The 19,498-nt window shown below is 38.3% G+C and overlaps 2 protein-coding genes across 7 annotated transcripts in view; one reads left to right on the forward strand and one right to left on the reverse strand.

Moving 5' to 3' along the window:
• ANKIB1 (ankyrin repeat and IBR domain containing 1) overlaps positions 1–3,762 on the reverse strand; it is a 163,107-nt gene extending 159,345 nt beyond the window's left edge. Inside the window, exon 1 of one of the 3 annotated variants that reach the window (XM_060107941.1) lies at positions 3,472–3,762. The gene's annotated coding sequence lies outside the window, so the exon portion shown is untranslated. The remainder of the gene's footprint in view (positions 1–3,471) is intronic. The other 2 variants (XM_060107937.1, XM_060107938.1) reach the window with 2 other exon arrangements.
• Positions 3,763–3,994: 232 nt separating this feature from the next.
• Positions 3,995–19,498, forward strand: part of KRIT1 (KRIT1 ankyrin repeat containing) — a 37,496-nt gene continuing 21,992 nt past the window's right edge. Inside the window, exons 1-8 of one of the 4 annotated variants that reach the window (XM_060107676.1) lie at positions 3,995–4,509; positions 9,268–9,426; positions 10,364–10,523; positions 13,631–13,723; positions 15,111–15,240; positions 16,240–16,483; positions 16,694–16,809; positions 17,034–17,177. In XM_060107676.1, the coding sequence (XP_059963659.1) occupies positions 9,325–9,426; positions 10,364–10,523; positions 13,631–13,723; positions 15,111–15,240; positions 16,240–16,483; positions 16,694–16,809; positions 17,034–17,177 (989 nt within the window). In that variant the 5' untranslated portion in view covers positions 3,995–4,509; positions 9,268–9,324. Of the gene's footprint in view, positions 4,510–9,267; positions 9,427–10,363; positions 10,524–13,630; positions 13,724–15,110; positions 15,241–16,239; positions 16,484–16,693; positions 16,810–17,033; positions 17,178–19,498 lie in introns of those variants that run through there. The other 3 variants (XM_060107675.1, XM_060107673.1, XM_060107677.1) reach the window with 3 other exon arrangements.

Genomic DNA, 19,498 nt, shown 5'->3' on the forward strand with positions numbered 1-19,498 from the left:
ATTTATTTATTTTATTTATTTATTTTTGGCTGTGTTGGGTCTTCGTTGCTGCACGGGGTTTCTCTAGTTGCGGTGAGGGGGGGGCTACTCTTCATTGCAGTGCACGGGCTTCTTATTGCCGTGGCTTCTCTTGTTGTGGAGCACTGGCTCTAGGCATGCGGGCTTCAGTAGTTGCAGCACGCGGACTCAGTAGTTGTGGCTCGCGGCCTCTAGAGCAAGGCTCAGTAAGTTGTAGCGCATGGGGCTTAGCTGCTCCACAGCATGTGGGGATCTTCCCAGACCAGGGGTCAAACCCGTGTTCCCTGCACTGGCAGGCAGATTCTCAATCACTGCACCACCAGGAAAGCCCTGTATGGGTTTGTTAGTTAGCTATCTATCTATCTATCTATCTATCTATCTATCTATCTATTATTTCTTTATTTATGGCTGTGTTGGGTCTTCGTTGCTGCACGCAGGCTTTCTCTAGGGCAGCGAGCGGGGGCTACTCTTCCTTGTGGTGCGCAGGCTTCTCACTGCCGTGGCTTCTCTTGTTGCAGAGCACGAGCTCTAGGGCGTGCGGGCTTCAGTAGTTGTGGCGCATGGGCTTAGTTGCTCCGCGGCATGTGGGATCTTCCCGGACCAGGGCTCGAACTCGTGTCCCCTGCATTGGCAGGCAGGTTCTTAACCACTGCGCCACCAGGGAAGCACCCTACTGTGGTTTTTAAATGGAGATAAAATAGTTCTTAGGACACTTCTAAGAATTAAGTGAGATAATGTAATAACTAAATACAGGGTAGCTAGTGTGAATTAAGTGCTCAATAAGTGGCCTTTACTGTGTTAATTCTTATAGAAAGGACGTGAAACAACCCTGAAATATGGTCAAGTAACTTAAAAACCTATTAGAGATGTCTGTAAAGGCATATGGATAAAATCACAGTCAAATATCTAGACTGGCAAATTCAGGGAGGAAAGGAATCTTAATTTATTTATCCTTGTAGTTCCAGAATCTAACATAGTGCCTGGTATACAGAGCAGGCATTCAATAAAGGTTTACTGAAATGAAGAGAGTATGAAAGTAAGTTATGTGGAAAAGAAAAAAAAAAGAGGTAATCTGAGGTTGTCTGAAAAATAAACGTAAAGAGTCACCAAATTACTATTCCCTAAGCAAATCACACTTTGAGAAAGAAAACAAAATACCTAAGCATTTTTAGAACCATGCACAGAAAATCCTCTCAGACTGGTCTTTTTAATAATGACTGAGTCACTCTCAGATCTGTTTTGGCAAATGTGTCATATATAAAGTTCAATAATAGAGAGGAGGATTTTAAAATTTCATCTAAATAAATGTTCATACCCAAAGAGGTAAGAAGTACCCAAAACACTGAGGAATCTTTCCTAACTTCCATTCAAGAAGAATCAGACTTAACTCATAGTTCTTCCATCTATTTATACATGAAAATTAGCCTGAGCTTTTACCTACAAGTAAGTTGTAAATACACATATTTCACTTTCACAAGTTCAAGTGCACCCCAGAAAAGGAAAAGGAAAGAAAGAAAACCAACTCTCTCACAAGTGGGCAGTGCTATAGGAGTATAAAAGAGTAGCAAACAAAACTTCTCTCCCATGTCTCAGCAGCCACCTAATATAGCCCACACTTATGGCACAGTCTGCATGGTTTCAGAACACTTTCATATTGAAAACTCAAAATTCCCAGTGCAATGGGCAAGGGAAAAAGCATAATGTGAAAATACAGTCCTATCTTTTCCACCCTATGTCCAAGAATAATAGGGGTCAATTTACTGTTTCTAAAAAGGACCTTTTCAAGTTATTGCCCATCACCTCACTACAGCACCCACTCTTCTTATTTGCAAACTGATCAATTTTATGAAAAGCAAAAACCACACCCTTAATAATACATTCAACTCTGTGCAGTGCTTGGCTTCTGACACAAGCCAGTAAAGTACAATTCCAGAGAGACAACTGGAGATACATCTTTTAAGCCTAGTTCAAACTAAAATTTGTGAACAGTGTGCAGTTACAAATCAAATAATAACCTCAAATCAACTGCTAGAAGGAGGTTTTGAAAACAAAAAATCATTATTAAACACATTTACCTTTCTGAACAAAATGACGTTTTCTGAAAAAAATAACCAAAGCTACCTGTCTAAACTACAGAGTAATTTAGAGAACAATAACAAAGAACCTGTAGTTCACAGAGGAAAATCATTCTTAAATTATCATTTGCTTCCTACAGTACCTGGAAAAGTACAAAATGCATGAAGTCAACTAAGAACTATTGTCCAGTCACTGACAGCATTACAGTTACTTTTTAGTCTAATTTCTGGAAAGTTCTGCTGTGGTAGTTTAAAAAGGAAATCAAATTTTAACGAGAAAAAATGCCTAGTTGAATATCTGGAAATACACATTGAAGATATTCACGGTTAATTTTTATTTTTTTTTAACTAAGAAGCAGGAAGGTGACGGGCACAAAGGTGTGTAACATCTGTAAATTGTTGAGCCAAATCAATTTTTAAAAAATGTCTCTATGGAATTAAGGATTTAAGATAATATCTTGACAAATATAATCTGACATGATCAAAAATCACTTTAGTTTAACCACTAACAAAGCAAAAACTTCCAATACAAAGATTTTCACATCATACACACACACACTTTAAATTAAGAATTAAATGTAAATTCAACACACTAAAAAATTATCTAAAGGTATCCAAAACACATTTGAAACATCAGACTTTTGTTTTCACATTGATTTCTCAGACCTAGTAGTAAATCTCCCCTGGAATGGGTCTTCATTTCAATACAAGGTTGTTCAATATGCTACTTCGTGTGAATAGAGCTTGTGAGACATCCTCAAAACCTCCTCGGGAGATCTTAATTTACAGCTCTAATTCCAGTTTCCTGCCACTCAAACAGCAACGTACAGAAAACAGCTTATACACAGGAAGGGAGAGGAATGAAGGTCCAGGGGAAAGGCCCATTCTTTTGTGGGTGCAGAAGATGCAAAAATAAAGGTTCCCTAGAGCTATGTGCCCCTATCCCCACCCATCATAGCCCTTCACTTTCATCCATTCACCCGCTCAAGACTCTCGAGCTCTCGAGAACAGCCGAACCCGTGGCTTTCCACGTCTCAAAGAATGGGAGGCGGAAGCTGTGAGGTCCGGGGTACAAACAGAAAAAAAGGGAGGACACAGATCCTTTGAGGACAGAGGGACAAGGAGATGCATCCAGATGGTGAGGATGGGACGTGCTACCGAAACACAGAGGCTTGCAAACTCGCTGGGAGAAGAGCTCCCAATGGGTCAGACAGAGGATGTTGACTGTTCAGGGATGGGGACACACAATCTTCCACAAATGAAGGGAGGCACATTTGCAGGAGTCCCGGGAGGGCATGAACTCGGTAGCGCTGAACTCGGAGCCGAAAATAGGTTGAGACAGCCTCAAAAAGACCGGTACGGCGAAGCTGAGACTTACGGCTACTTCCCGGACTGAGGGTAAGGGTCGGATGGACTCCGCAGCTCTGCAGTTCTGACGCCCCTGCCTCTCGCGCCGAGCCGGTGACCTCAGGTACTCCCTGAGCCCCACCCACCCGGGCGGACGCCCCTCCTCGCCCTGCGCCCCTTCCTCGCCGGCCCCGGTGCGCCCGCCGGGCAAAGGCTGCCGGGGCCGAGGGTGCGCCCTGGAGGCCCGCGGGGAACTCAGCGAGAGCTGGAAGCGCCTGCGGCGAGGCTCAGACTGGGCGGGGGCCCCCCATGCCTCTCCGGCCGCCGCGCCGCCTCACTCTGGGGAGGAGAAGAGGGGGCGGTGGCTCTTGCCTCCGCCTCGCGGTCAAATCCCGCTCATGCTCCAGCCTGGCGCGCGCTTGCAGCCCGGGCCGCCCCCCTCCTCTCCCCTCCCCGCCTCCGGTTCAGCCGCTGGCGCGCCCACTGCCGCCACCACCCCAGCCCCCAAGCCGCCCGCCACCAGCCACAGACAGCCCACAGCCCCAGCGAGAAACGGCAGGAACGGCAGCAGCTCAGCAGCCGACCCGGAAGCTCTTCCACCGCCAACCGCGAGGCTGCGAGGGGCGTGAACCCGGAAGCGATTTCCTCGCCCCGGTAGCAGCGGGATGGAAAGCTAAGGCCTTTGAAGATCTGGAATCCCCTAGTTTGGGGAGGGGGTGAGGTGTGTATGGCACTAAGCTGAGAGGAGAGGGAAGGCCAATAAAGAGCCTGTGGACAAGAGGCTCTCCGAGTCCAGAGATCAGAGCTCTCGAGGCGCGGGGTGCGGAGCGCGGCCGAACACGCCGGGCGGCTTCTGGTGGCGACCGAGTGTTTTCCTGTCACAGGAAGTTGGGCCTGGCCGCTGGGAAAGTGAAGGGAAGGAGAAATGTGAAAGCGGTGACGGTCCCCCGCCCCCCAGGTGACTGTCCCACCCACTGAATTGAATGTAGCGGCCCGGGAGGTCCTCGGCCCCCCGCACGGGTGAGACGAGGAGGAACACGATTCAGACTCCAGCGAGAGAAACGGAAAGGTAGGAGGCCGAACTATCTCCATCCACATCTAGTTTTTCCAGGCAAGGACTTTACTTCTTACAAGTAATTACCAAGACGCCAAAGACCCTTGTTGGGTGGCGGCTCTCGGTGCAGAGAGGCGTGCACGTCCTTTTCCGTTAGTGAACGCTGATGGGCGGTGGCGGAGGAAAAACCTCCTAGGCACAGTGTTGACTTTTGTCATTTCAGGAAAAGCGATTCACAACTTGTCCTTGCAGCTCACCGCTCCTCTCTGTCCCTCTCTCCATCTTTTAAGGCTTTGGGCTTTCGTTCTTTGCTCGTTTCTCCATGGTGTTTTTAGCTTCACCAGAAATCTTTGATCTAGCTGACCTGACTCAGGATCTCACCTCCATGATTCCCTTCTCACTCTTGGAGAGTTTTTGTATCTTCAGTTTGCTTGCAAATACTTCTCTCAGCATCATGTCTTTTAACTGCTTTGATGTCCTCATTTTATTTGGGGGGAAATGTCAAAAACTCAAAAATGTTTTCATAACAATAGGAAAACAAATAATTCATTCCATGATCTTTTCGACTTAAACCCGAGTTAATGTGTTAGTTGGTTTCCCCTTCGAACTGGGTTGAAGAACTACAGTAGCAGTTGATATAAAAGCATATTTAGATATACTACGGATGAAATCATGCTCCCCCAAATAACCTCTTTAAATATACTTGTAGGAATTCATTTGTTTCCCAATTCCACTATTACTTAGTTCCTTCTCTGTTAGCCAGATTTAGTATAATTGCATTCAGAAGTTATTTGAAGATTATTAAATATCTTAACTTACAGAATAGAATGTCACTTAACAGAAGGAAAGTACTTGAAAATTACCGATGGTACTTTTTGATACTACCTGATGATTGGTAGAACTGGTTGAAAGGACAAGGACAAAGCAAGCTGTGTTAGAAGTAGCACCAGTGACTATTTTCTATTCTGCTTTATTATTACTTCCTCTCTTTTTATTACTATAAACCAATTTGAGTGGCAAAAGGATGAAATTTTTAATGGTCAGCATATCCCTTAGGGGAATTCTTACAGATATTTAGTTGCCATCGCTTCTCTCTAATGTTACAATGCTTTAAAATATTAAATTGTTCCAGGAGAGTGGAGAAGTGGCAGGTAACTTAGCTACTCTACCTCAGTTTTTTTCTCCTGTAAAATGGAGATAATAATAATACCTACTTCATCAGGTTTGGGGGAGTATAAAATGAGTTAATGCATGTAAAGCACTTAGCACAGTGTCTAGCACATAATAAACATTATAGGTGTTAGCACTTATTCATATTATTTTAAAAGCATAATAACATGGGTTTTATTAGGTTGAGAAACATTGCTTAAGGATGGAGGAGAAGGGATCAGGAACATCCTACAGAACCCTAAGAAATGCTCCTTTTTTTTGGTTTTTATTCATGAAGTACACTTTCTGATCATTATTGGTAATTTCTATTAGCATGTCCTTTGTAAATCATCTTGTCAATTTTGACTTCTGGTAACTAAATTTACAATACCTATATTCATGTACTGAATCTTCTCTTTTTCTTCATTGCAAACAACTTTTAAAGTTTGTCCATCTGGGGAATTCCGTGGCGGTCCAGTGGTTTAGGACTCTGCCCTTTCTTTTTTTTTTTTTTTTTTTTTTGCATTACGCGGGCCTCTCACTGCTGTGGCCTCTCCCGTTGCGGAGCACAGGCTCTGGACGCGCAGGCTCAGCGGCCACGGCTCACGGGCCCAGCCGCTCCGCGGCACGCGTGATCCTCCCGGACCGGGGCACGAACCCGCGTCCCCCGCATCGGCAGGCGGACTCGCAACCACTGCGCCACCAGGGAAGCCCAAGGACTCTGCCCTTTCATTGCCTAGGGCCCGGGTTCAATACCTGGTCAGGAGACTAAGATCCTGCAAGCCTTGCAGTGCGGCCAAAATAAATAAATAAAGCTTGTCTATCTGTACTCTATATAGCAAATGTTTCTCATTAAAGACATTATTGGCAGTTTGTTCAACAGGACTGTTTTTAGTAAAGATGTTAACAAACCTCCCCCCATGGGGACTAAATGGCATCTGTTCACCCCCATTTCTCCCCAGTCATAGTGACGAGAAATGCCCCTACAGATTTTCAAATGATCCCAGGTAGGTATCACTCCCAACTGAGAACCACTTCTACATATTTGTAAGGCTTTATTAGTCAGGCAGCATATTACCATTTATGCTTAAGCACTTCCCAGAAAATGCCACATATTTCCTATACTTAGTCACTTGAACCTTTATCTAAAATTCAGTCTAAACACATTACAAACTCTAGTTATAGCTTTTTCTGTTATTTTTAGCTCAAATCACCCTCTTCCAATCCTTTTGCATATGTTTCTGCCTTAGCAGTTTTGCCTACATATATTAGTAGCTTCTGTTCTTTTCCTCACTTAAGCCTTTGTTTCCTTCTTTCATGTCACTGGAAGTATGTATATTTCAAACATTCAAGTGTGAATATTTCTTTTTTTTTTTTTTTTTTTTTTGCGGTACGCGGGCCTCTCACTGTTGTGGCCTCTCCCATTACGGAGCACAGGCTCCGGACGCGCAGGCTCCGCAGCCATGGCTCACGGGCCCAGCCCCTCCGCGGCATGTGGGATCCTCCCAGACCGGGGCACGAACCCGTGTCCCCTGCATCGGCAGGCGGACTCTCAACCACTGAGCCACCAGGGAAGCCCAAGTGTGAATATTTCTTGAAACTCAATTTTTAGAATCTTTGGGGTACATTAACATTAAATGGCGTAAAAACAAAATGCTATAACCCTCATGGTTTTTTAAAATTATATCACATTTGTTTATCTTTTAAAAATTGAGTGTATTGTGCAATACCAAATATTCTAGAGAAGTAATAAGTATTAACAAATAAAGCTTTTTGCGAATAGATTTTTTTTAACATGAGTTGACCAGCACAGGAATTGATTTGCTTTAAATCGTGTTTAGAAAACTAAGAATTACTTGATTTCTCTTTTTAGGTGCTTAATAGAAAAAAGGGTTTCCATAATAGTGCCATATATGTTACAAAATATATTCACAATGCAATGTCTTTCTTTTGGGGGCTGGCAGTCTTCAAGGAGGCATCCATACATTTCAAAATTTGTTGGGTTTTATTATCTTGAGGTCATTGTTAATCTGAGGTGAAAAGTAATTGCTAAATAGAAATTCTGAGAAGAAAAAAGCCTCATCTTTTTCACTTAGTATAGAAAGTGCTGTTGTATGAGGTGGGTTTTAAGATGATCTTATGGAAAAACTGAACTGAAAAAAATTCCACAAGGTATAGAGTGAAAATGAATGTCTTGAAAACTTTTCACAAAATGAAATGTCTCAATCCTAATGTTTTCTGTAGTTTCTCTGTTGAGACAGCTGTAGTTTCTCTGGACCTAATTCAGTGAAAATTTTTATAATCTAAACTAAAATTTTTATAATTTATAACTAAATTTATAATTTAAAATAATTTATAAATTAAAATAATTTTTGTGCAGTAATTTTAATGGTTCTTTTAATTTTAGGCTAACGTTTACTTAAAATGTCATAAGTTACTGGATTTTAAAAACATTTCTTTTAAAGGAAATTTTCCAGCTATAAGGCAGTGGAAGGAAGTAAATTAAAGCCTTTTGGTATTACACAAGGAAGCAAATTAAAGGTTTCAAAATGACTTTATTAATTGTAGTTGAGAAAACAGAATAAAGTCCTCTATCTCCTCTCAAAAGATATTCAAAACCTTTCTTGAAAATGAGCTCTTTTTTTTCTATGAGAGTTGGGGCAATAAGGAAATCATTAAATAGGAACAGGTCATTTTAATGCCTAATGGACTTTAAAAAAAACTGAAGAAGGTTCATTTCACCATGGACAGGAAAGCAACTCCTTGCTTGATGTTCTTTTAGAAATTTACTGGCATATAAATGAGAGGAAGTTTTTTAAAAAAATAAAATAAAATATATTCAATACAAAGAGATGTTTTAGTCTAGCCTTGAAAAAAATTAATAATAGCACTTAATGAAGAGATGGAACTATCAAACAACTGAGAGTGCTTGAACTTCAATTACTTGTTAGAAATTGCCTAATGGAGACTTCAAATTAGTCTGGGGGAAAAGTGTGCATGTGTATGTATATTTAAATATATATATTATATATTTGGAAGAAAATTTTTGGATTATGTAGGGAATTGATAATGGAAGTGGGAAGTATTCTTAAGTCATCATCAGAAAGCTTTTATCAACTGACTAAATGTTTTTGAGTCTGTGATAGGCAGCTCCAATGAAAATTATAAACTATCCTTTAGTTCATCCAAATGTCAGATATCAAAGTTATTTTTAAAGATTCTGGAAAGAATGTCAATGGCAGCTATCTATTTCTAGCTTCCAAACTATTAACAGTATGACATTCACTTGTGCAATTTATGGAAAATAAGTGGGTACTATTCTAAATTGCTAGTTCAAGCCATTTTTTACTTAGTATTTACAAGACATTTTATAATCATATCACCTTTTTTTAGGTCCAAAAGGCAGATTCTTATGCTGTTAAGACCTATGAAAGTATGTATCCCCATTTTAAAAAACAAAAATCTACCTTTAATAGAAAAGGAAAAAAGGACAAGGTAATCTTAAATTATAAACAAAGGTTTTGAATGGTAACATATAATCAGTCATCTCTGACTTGCTTTTTACATAGTATATGTATTCTAAGATAGAAAAATCAACATTTTATTTTTTAAATTGTTTTTCAGAGTGGTTATGTGTCCTTTAATTTAATCTTTCAAGGGATTTCTTTGTTTTATAAAGCAATGGGAAATCCAGAAAACATAGAAGATGCGTACGTTGCTGTTATTCGGCCAAAGAATGCTGCCAGTCTCAATTCTCGGGAATACAGAGCTAAGTCATATGAAGTGAGAACGATTTACTAACATTTGATTTTCAACCATTGAATGTCATTCTCCATTATCATTTTCATTTACATATAAAGTATAACCATAGCCTGTAAATTCTTGTTGATAACCTTGATCTTGACAAGCTAGAATTTACAGTCATAGATCTGCCCATCATCATGTCTCTTCCGCTGCATGTGTTTTGACCATTTTTCTATTCATTGATATGGATAAATTATTAGATATTAAAAGTTACTTATTTGAGTTTTACTTATGAGAGTTTGGTTTTTAGTACAGTTTACGGAATGGCTCTCAAAAATTGAAAAAAAAATTGCAAAATTCAGCTTATTCAAAATTCCAACCTAAATTTTGTTCTTGGTTGTTTTCCCAAAGAACTATTTTTAAAAGTTCATTAAAAAATATCTTTACCTTTAATTAAGTCTTAGGCAATTAAGTTACTTCTCTGTAGTCTTGAATACATATATTAGTAAACATGATTGAGGCTCCCACCAAGAAAAACCCAAAGCAGAATTGTTATCTTTTCTATGCAGCAGATTTCAAGCATCATAAAATACTTCTAATCTAATCTAACTTCAACTAACTTCTCTAGTATTTTGCTTTAATTGCTTTTTTAAGGTTAGTTTTCTGAAACCTATTAAGGGATACTGCAGGGGTTCTGAGCAGACTGCTGCTTCAGCAGTGCTCTGGCTTACTGGTTCTCAGTCTTGGCTACCCTGTTAAATCACCTGGGGAACTTTAAAATTTCCAGTACCAGGACTCCACTCCCCTGACATTCTGCATTAATAGGTCTGAGATGAAGCTGTGCATTGATACTGTTTTGAAAGTCCAGGTTATTCTTATATGCAGCTAGGGTTAAGAAAGACTGCTGGCTTATTATATTCTAGGGCAAGTAAATTTTATTTTAAACACTCTCTTAATATTATTTTTCTCATCTAAGATTTTGTTGCATGAAGTTCCCATTGAAGGACAGAAAAAAAAGAGAAAGAAGGTTTTGTTGGAAACTAAACTTCAAGGCAACAGTGAAATAACACAAGGCATATTGGATTATGTAGTAGAAACCACCAAACCAATTTCTCCTGCAAACCAGGGTATCAGAGGTAAGAAACTTTTCTTTTTAACACAGTTGGCTTTAAATGCTTGTGGAGAAAGACATTTTAAAAAGTAGGTTAAAATCAGTTTCTTTTTACGTTCCTTTTCATTTGAAAAACTTGAAAAAGACTCAGAAATTTCTAGGGTTTTTTTTTAAGGTGCAGCCAAGCCCCCTTCCAAAAGTAACTTAACAATTTTTTTAAGTTAAAAAATATTTTTGAAATGTTTAAATAATTTTAAGTAAAAAAAAAATTGAAAATATTTAAATTGTGTTAATGATTTGTTCAAGAGAGAGAGGAAGCCAACGGGTGGCTTGAAAATTAAAAGAAAGCACAAAATTACTTTTGTTAGAAGTATATTTCCCTAGATAAGTATCTGTGAACTACTATGTTTGTTTCTCTACTCCAGGACAAGAGAAAACTATAAACCTCTCTCCATAACTAAGTAACAGTTAAGATTTTGTGTATTAGAGCAAGTCCTATAAATTACCAGTCAGCAGAGGTTTTCTTCCCATTTGGTCACAAGAAGAAGATCATTTTCAAAGAGCCAAAATGAATTGTAGAAGTATTCACCCTGAAAGGTTCAGGCCTCATTTAAAATATTAGATAATCTATAGCCTATGAAACTGATTAAACATTAATGATCAATTTTATCAGGCTGTGGCCTCACAAGAAGCATATAGCAGAAGTTACAGAAATTACATACTCTGTCCAGGATTCAGGCATTATAATTAAAAAGGTAAAGCTAATTTCAGTCAAACAGCAGTTGAAAACAGTTGTTGATAGTGAGGTAAAGCATACCTCTCTGTGCCTAGTTTTTGGTTTTTTAAAGCTTATTTAGTGTTTTTTTCTATTTGTTCATCTTTATAGAGATTAGTTGTCTAATTCATCTCTCACTAAAGAGACTATTTTTGTTGCAGAGATAAGGCTGAATCCTGTCATTTGATTTGTTGGTTATTTGGGATAGTTGTTCTCTAGAGATAGCTGAACTAAGCCTGTTTCATAACTTCTGGAGGTACCATTCACCATATTTACCTCCCCAACCGGTAACCTCCTCAATAGGGCCTGCAGGGTTTTTGTGGCTTGGGGCTCTAAGCATTGTAACTCGAGATTATAAGAAGTTCCTGCATAGATTTACAGATCTTTGATACACATTCTGAGTACTACAGAGAGAATCCCCTTTCCCTAATTATCAGATTGACTTTTTAAATAAAATGATCTAGAAATTGATCTTAGCTAAAAAGGGGGACTATCCCTGTGGGTGATCAAGGCAAGTGAAAGGCTCTTCTTTTGGATGCCACAAATTTGTCAGCCTTTTCTACCTCAGTCTTGGATTTCTCTGATAAATTTTCATCCAGATTTGTTTTACTATCACTAAGTTGTTACAGTTATCAGGATCTATTCTGAGATCAAATTACTGAGACAAAGTCTGAGCCCAAATCACATATTTGAGCTGAGATAGACAAGTCATAATTTGCTATGAATTAGCCAAACTCTACCACTTGGTTCATTTACCAAGAAGGGGGATATAAGTGATATCAGTGTTAACAAAAATATCCCCCGGCCCAGAGGGCTGGGTAGTTTTTCTTAGGAGAAGTTACAAGTGGATAGGCACCCTGAAACATGTCTAGCACAATTATGTCTTATATACTTAGACAATAGAATGTACTAATACATTTTCAGGCAGCTTTTAATAAGAGAAATGAAAGTAAAGAAGTTTTACTTAACTAAATAGACAGTTATATCAATGAACCATACCATACCTGACTATCCTGTTCAATTGAGGTTTTCTAAAAGTGTGAAATATTTTTATAGAGTAATATGATTTCTTATATAAGCATCACATGAAAATTACCAATGACTGTATAATAGCAGTAGTTGTGCCTTTTTGTGCAGTGCTATATATAGTTTATAAAGCACTACCACAATTACTTATTAATGAAATTCTTAAATTGGTCCTGTGAGTTGGTATATAGTCATTTTTACATCTGTAAAATGGAAATGCAAACATAGGTTGTCACCTACAAAAATCATATTCCCATTAGTGGAGGAGTTAGAACTAGAACCTCATTTCCCAACTTGTAATCAGTGCTTTTCTTTCCCTGCATGACAGATCTCATAGTTGCATATATAATTTGCAAAGTAGGCAATTAAACAATGGATCAGAACTGGATTTAGGGAAGCTGCAAGGCAGGAAAGATTAAGTGGGACAAGACCTCAAGCCAGACAAAAGAAATATTGCCTCTGAAATTTATTAGAATGTATCTAACACTTATATTTTGTACAAGTGTCAATTTTGTAAAAAATTGTTTGGGGGCTATAATAATAATGTGCCATAATAATCACAAATATTGACTCTAGCATTTTGTGAATGAATGAAGCTGCTTGAGCTCATATTATCTACCTGTCCACAGAAGGCATCCAGCCAGGCATTCCTACCTGGGTCAAGAACAAGGTTCTGTTTCTTGGGGTGGGGAGATTGGAAGGGTTGATAAAAATTATGACAAAGGTATACAGAATATGAAAGGTTTTAGAGTGAAAGACTTGTAGGTTATTATTTATAGCCCCCTTGCTGCCAAATCAGGAACAACAGACTAAGTATAAGAATGGTGGTTACAATTCAGAACAATAGTTGATAGCCCAATCAGATTTTAATAAAAACTGAAATTGAGGGTGGAGGTTGAATATTAAATGAAGAGCTGCTAAACTTTAAGACTTTGCAGTTTATGTACACTACGCTTCTTGGCCAGCTTAGACTTTAGTGAAACTCTTACCATCTACATCCCAACTGAATGAAGTATATGCCTGTTCACCTTGCAGGATGTGTTGCTGTTCAGCTGCTCTGTCAGTCCTTAGCAGGATGGTTTTCCTTGCTACGTATAGGAAGCTTCTCTTCTAGTGAGTCAGAACAGGGGATCTATTGGTTGATTGTCCACAGAATGATTTACATTATTATCAGAATTACCAGTTTATTAGTGCCCATAATAAAATTGACTTTTTATATTTCAGTTCCTCTTAATACTGCCTTTAAAATATTTTTTCTAATTCTCAAGGTAATATATAAGATTTTAAAAGGCCCATTATTTTTATCTTTACTGACTTAAAAAAATGATTAGGAAAACGAGTGGTACTAATGAAGAAATTTCCTCTGGATGGGGAGAAGATGGGCAGAGAAGCGGCATTATTTATTGTTCCATCAGTTGTCAAAGGTAAAGTCTAAGTTTCACCTTATGAATCTTTGTGTACCTTAGGTGCTAAGTTAAAGTCTGTTGAGGAACTTAGGAATTTGGATTCATAGTTACTATTGTAATACTATTATAAAATAACATGTTTTTAAGATAAAGGAAGATGGAGAAATTTGTTACTTAAAAAGATGTTTTGGGGCCTCCCTGGTGGCGCAGTGGTTGAGAGTCCGCCTGCCGATGCAGGGGATACGGGTTCGTGCCCCGGTCTGGGAGGATCCCATGTGCCGCGGAGCGGCTGGGCCCGTGAGCCATGGCCGCTGGGCCTGCGCATCCGGAGCCTGTGCTCCGCAACGGGAGAGGCCACAACAGTGAGAGGCCCGCATACCGCAAAAAGGAAAAAAAAAAAAAAAGATGTTTTGATTTCAAAGTAATATTCAGGCTTCCAGACTGATTAGTAATGTTTTTGTTTCTGTTTTTAAAAGTAGAACAAAGAAGTGAGGAAGGAAGCCATAATCGAAACAAAAAGTTTTTAGCTTATAATGAGGGATTTTTCGGACTGTGCTATATAGGTAGAATAGAAATAAAAATTTATATATTTTTGAAAATTAACAGATTATGATTAGAACCTGTCTTATATTTGGGAAAAGAAAGTGTCAGTAGTAGTTCTAAAATACTCTTCCCAACAGTAGTGATAATATTTAAAGAACTTAGATCTAAGATGAAAATTTAATTTGAGCTTTGACAAGGAATTTATCCTATTATCCTGGAATAATAGAAAAAATATTGAGCTTCAGTGCAGACCTTGCAGCCCACTAATTTTGTGTTCTGGGCAAATCACCTCTTTAAGCCTCACCTCTTTATTTGTAAGATGGGTATCTGCTCCTACTTGGTTCATCGTGCTGGAAGAATTCAGTGAGGTATTATATGTAAAAATCACTTTGGAACCTGTAGAGTACTGGCCTCATGTAAGGCAGTAATAATACTAATGATATATTAATGACCCATTGTGGACATCTCATCAGACTGCTGCTACACAGTACTTACACGTATTTTATTAGCCAGCTCTACCATTCCAGAATTTTTTTTTTCCCCAGCCATACTTAGGTTAAACAGATCAGTATGTTAAATGGTGCTGGAAATCTTATTATTAATTAGAATTTTACAACATTGTTGAGGAAGAGAAAGGGGAAACAATTTCTGTAGTCCTCCAGGATTCTAAATCCTGCGTTCACCCAAATGGATAAGGTCACAGAGCTGGCCAGCACTTGAATCCAAGTCTACCAATTTAAAATCTAGAACAATTTATGTTATACCTAACAATTTTTTTTAACATACTGTGTACTTTTAAATAAAAATCATGCAGTCGTAAACCTTTTATATGATGGCATAATTCTTCATTTTTCTTTTTCAGATAATACTAAATATACGTATACTCCAGGATGCCCAATTTTTTACTGCTTACAAGATATTATGCGAGTCTGTAGTGAATCCAGCACTCACTTTGCTGCACTTACAGCAAGAATGTTAATAGCCTTGGATAAGTAAGAACTGCCATTAAAAATATTTTTTAATAAATCAAATATATGTTCATATTAGATATTAGCTCTGAGAGATAGAAATTCTTTTGGAAGAAAATAATAAAATTAATAATATATATATTAAGAAATGGTAAGTTTTTGAAGTATAATATAAAAATTTTAAACCCCAAAGACAAGATTGTCCTGATTTGTTTGCAATATGTTAAGTTTATTCTTAGAAAATGACAAAGATTGCCCTGGCCTAAGAATTAAGATTCCTTTGTTATAAAACTAGATTTAGTATTGATTTACCCTTATCAGTGAACAAGTCATTTCACCTGTCATGCCTTTTGTCCTTCTGTAACAGCAGGTCTAATGTCACCTACATCTCAGTGGTTTAAATTTTTAAAGGGCTTCATGTTTTTTGAAAAGGATTTTAATTATTATTATGTTACATGCATTAAAAAAATAGTTTGCTATGTCCAATAACAGAACTTTTATTTACAGTAAATGAAATACTTAACACTAATTAAAATTATAAAAATCCGGGACTTCCCTGGTGGCACAGTGGTTAAGAATCCTCCTGCCAATGCAGGGGACACGGGTGTGAGCCCTGGTCCAGGAAGATTCCACAAGCTGCAGAGCAACTAAGCCCGTGCACCACAACTACTGAGCCTGAGCTCTAGAGCCCGTGAGCCACAGCTACTGAGCCCGTGTGCCACAGATGCTGAAGCCCATGCACCTAGAGCCCGTGCTCTGCAACAAGAGAAGCCACTGCAATGAGAAGCCTGTGCACATCACTGAAGAGTAGCCCCCACTCACCGCAACTAGAGAAAGCCTGTGTGCAGCAACGAAGACCCAGCAGAGCTAAAAATAAATAAATAAATTTATTTTTAAAAAAAATTATAAAAATCTGAATGTAGTATTAGAAAGAATCACACATCAGAGTTGGATAGTAGTTTAGTTTTTTCATCTTCACTTTTTAACAAATACGTCTACTACCTCTTCTTTTTATTTTGCCAGGTGGTTAGATGAACGTCATGCACAATCTCACTTTATTCCGGCTTTATTCCGACCTTCTCCTCTTGAGCGGATAAAAACTAATGTTATAAACCCTGCATATGCTACTGAATCAGGTCAGACAGAAAACTCACTACATATGGGCTACAGTGCACTAGAAATAAAGAGTAAAATGTTAGCCCTAGAGAAAGCAGATACGTGTATTTACAACCCTTTGTTTGGATCAGATCTTCAATATACAAACCGGGTAAGAGTTGAATGAATTTTGGTCCTGATTTCAAAAGACATTTCATTTCAAATGTAATTTTTTTTCCTGAAATAAATGCATCTATTACTAATTGTAAACATTAAGATGACATCTGCACTTAGCTCTATTTTTATACATCAAAGTCAAGTATCTAAAGCTCAGTATCTAAAGCTGTTTTTGTTTTTGTTTTGTTTTGTTTTCCCTTTCTAGGTAGATAAAGTGGTAATAAATCCATACTTCGGTCTAGGAGCTCCAGACTACTCAAAAATCCAAATTCCCAAACAGGAAAAATGGCAGAGAAGCATGAGCAGTGTCACAGAAGACAAGTACTGTTCTGGTTTTCCTCCACATTGCTTTTTAAACACATACATTCTAATGTTAAAATACTGTTTAAAATGATATATGCAATTAGTATGCAATGTAATCATTGCATAAATGATTTAGTTTACAGCTGCTCAGTGAAACATAGCTTTCATAGATATGTCACATTTGTTTCAAAACAATCTGAATTTCAACAGTGCCTTTTTTTTTTTCTTCTTTTAATGATTAGGGAACGACAGTGGGTAGATGATTTTCCTCTCCATCGAAGTGCCTGTGAAGGAGATTCAGAATTATTAAGCCGACTTCTCAATGAAAGATTTTCAGTCAACCAATTAGATAGTGACCACTGGGCACCCATTCATTATGCATGCTGGTAAATAGATTATTCTTTTGTTTTTAGAAAGAATGAATCCTTAGTTTATAAATGTTAGTGCTTCTTTTCAAAGCTGTTCTCATTCCAGCCACTTTTTCCTCTACCATGTTTGCCTTATGAGCTTTCTCTGTAGTAATCTTTGATTACTGTGTATGTGCCACACTGTTCAGATTTACAAGGTCTGCCCCACAGGAAAAGTATCATTAACGTTCTCAGGCATCCTGAGGTCATGCAGTAGGATAGCTAATGACTAGCAAGTGCCATTGCACAGCACACGGTCCCTTATTCACCCTTGCAATTTCTATTTTGTACTGGAGTTGTGTTATGTTTGTTTATCCTTATTATATTATATTTTATTATTATTTATTTTTTATTTTTGGCTGCGTTGGGTCTTTGTTGCGTGCAGGCTTTTCTCTGGTTGCAGTGAGTGAGGTCTACTCTTAGATGCAGTGCGCAGGCTTCTCATTGCAGTGGCTTCTCTTGTTGCGGAGCATGGGCTCTAGGCATGTGGGCTTCAGTAGTTGTGGCATATGGGCTCAGTAGTTGTGGCTCGCGGGCTCTAGAGCTCAGGCTCGGTAGTTGTGGCACACGGGCTTAGTTGCTCCGTGGCATGTGGGATATTTCCAGACCAGGGCTTAAATCTGTGTCCCCTGCATTGGCAGGAGGATTCTTAACCACTGTGCCACCAGGGAAGCCCTATACTTATTATAAAATTTACATGTGTTAGCTACTTATGATTTGACCTTGCATCATGTTAGAAAAGTATTCTTTTAGTTCTTTGGAAAGCTGTGGTATCAGGAAACACCAAAAGTTTTCATTAGAATTAAAGCCTTCCTTTTTTTTTTTTTTTTTTTATGAGAGGGATTAGCTCACAGGATTGGAGTTAGCTCTTTCCACTAGTTGTCCAGTATAGTTTTTGCTCTCATACACTTCTCACATAATAATAACTCTTCCCCTCAGCCTGGGCTACGTTCTTAAATTTATGTTCGTAGCAGTAGTTAACTATTTGCTATAGCCTGTCCTCTAGAAAGGATTTAATAAAGTTATTTACCATTATTTCTTATGGGAAAGTTGCTTTTGACTTACTGTTTAAAGTGAGCTTCTTTGGCTAGTTTAAGAAGTGCCTGCACTATTTACGGCCTGGTAAAGTCCACAACGTTTTAGCTGCATGATGTTGAGCAAGTGACTTTACTTCAGAGGTCCCCAACCCCCAGGCTGTGGACCGGTACTGGTCCGTGGCCTGTTAGGACCCAGGCCGCACAGCAAGAGGTGAGCTGCAGGCGAGCAAGCGAAGCTTCATCTGCCACTCCCCGTCACTTGCGTTACCTACCGCCTGAACCATCCCCCGTCTATGGAAAAATTGTCTCCCATGAAACCAGTCCCTGGTGCCAGAAAGGTTACTGCTGCTTTACTTTACCTCTCTGCATCTTAGTTTATTATCTATATGTAAAATAAATTAATTAGATCATTTTCAACTCAAACTCTTTTTATTTCACTGTGATCAGATAGCTTATTGATCAATATTTCTGATCTAGTAGCTAAATATAGTTGCTTTTAATATATATCTTTTCTCCATTAAAAATATGCTGTTTCCTTAAAAATATGCTCCTTTATTAAATAAATATGCTCTTAATTTTTTTTCTGTTTCCTTGAAAATATATTCTTTTATTCTATGAATGTATTCCTAATTGTTTTACCATTACAGGGAATTTTTATACTCAGCTTTGGAAAGAGTTACCCTAAATCTTCTTTCACTGAACTACAGTTGTTTCTTCAGATTACTGGTAGATACTGGTAGCAGCAGCAGTACCAGAAGAAATCACATGCCTTTTCTTGAGCTAAACAAAAAGAGGTAGAGAATATAGTTCAAACTCCAAGAAAGTACACTGTGGAATTGAAAAAGATAGAGGCAGTAAATTTTAGCTTAGGAATCCCAAATTTATATTTGCCTATATTGTTGCTCTTTTTGCGGCAGGGCCTTTTTTTCTTCTCTATTAAAAGAATGGTAATATTTTCAACTGCCTATTACATAAAAACAGAAGTATGGTATAGTATTTAATGTGCTTTGGAATGTACCTATGTTTCAGACCCAATTGAAACTTTTAGTTCCTAAAAGTATGGCCTTTAGCAAATTACTTAATGTCTCTAAGGATCTGTTTCTTTATCTAAAAGATGAGCTTAATATTAGGGCCTCTCTTAGGATTAGAGGAGAAAATGCAAATAAATGCTTTGAAGGGTACCTGGCAGTAATAAGCACTCAAAAAATATTGTCTGTTATTAAAGTGTTATAAAAATTTAAAGATTTTGATGTCTGAATCTAA

Source organism: Mesoplodon densirostris, chromosome 9 (assembly GCF_025265405.1).
Source record: "Mesoplodon densirostris isolate mMesDen1 chromosome 9, mMesDen1 primary haplotype, whole genome shotgun sequence".
In the NCBI taxonomy this organism is placed as follows: Eukaryota; Metazoa; Chordata; class Mammalia; order Artiodactyla; family Ziphiidae; genus Mesoplodon; species Mesoplodon densirostris.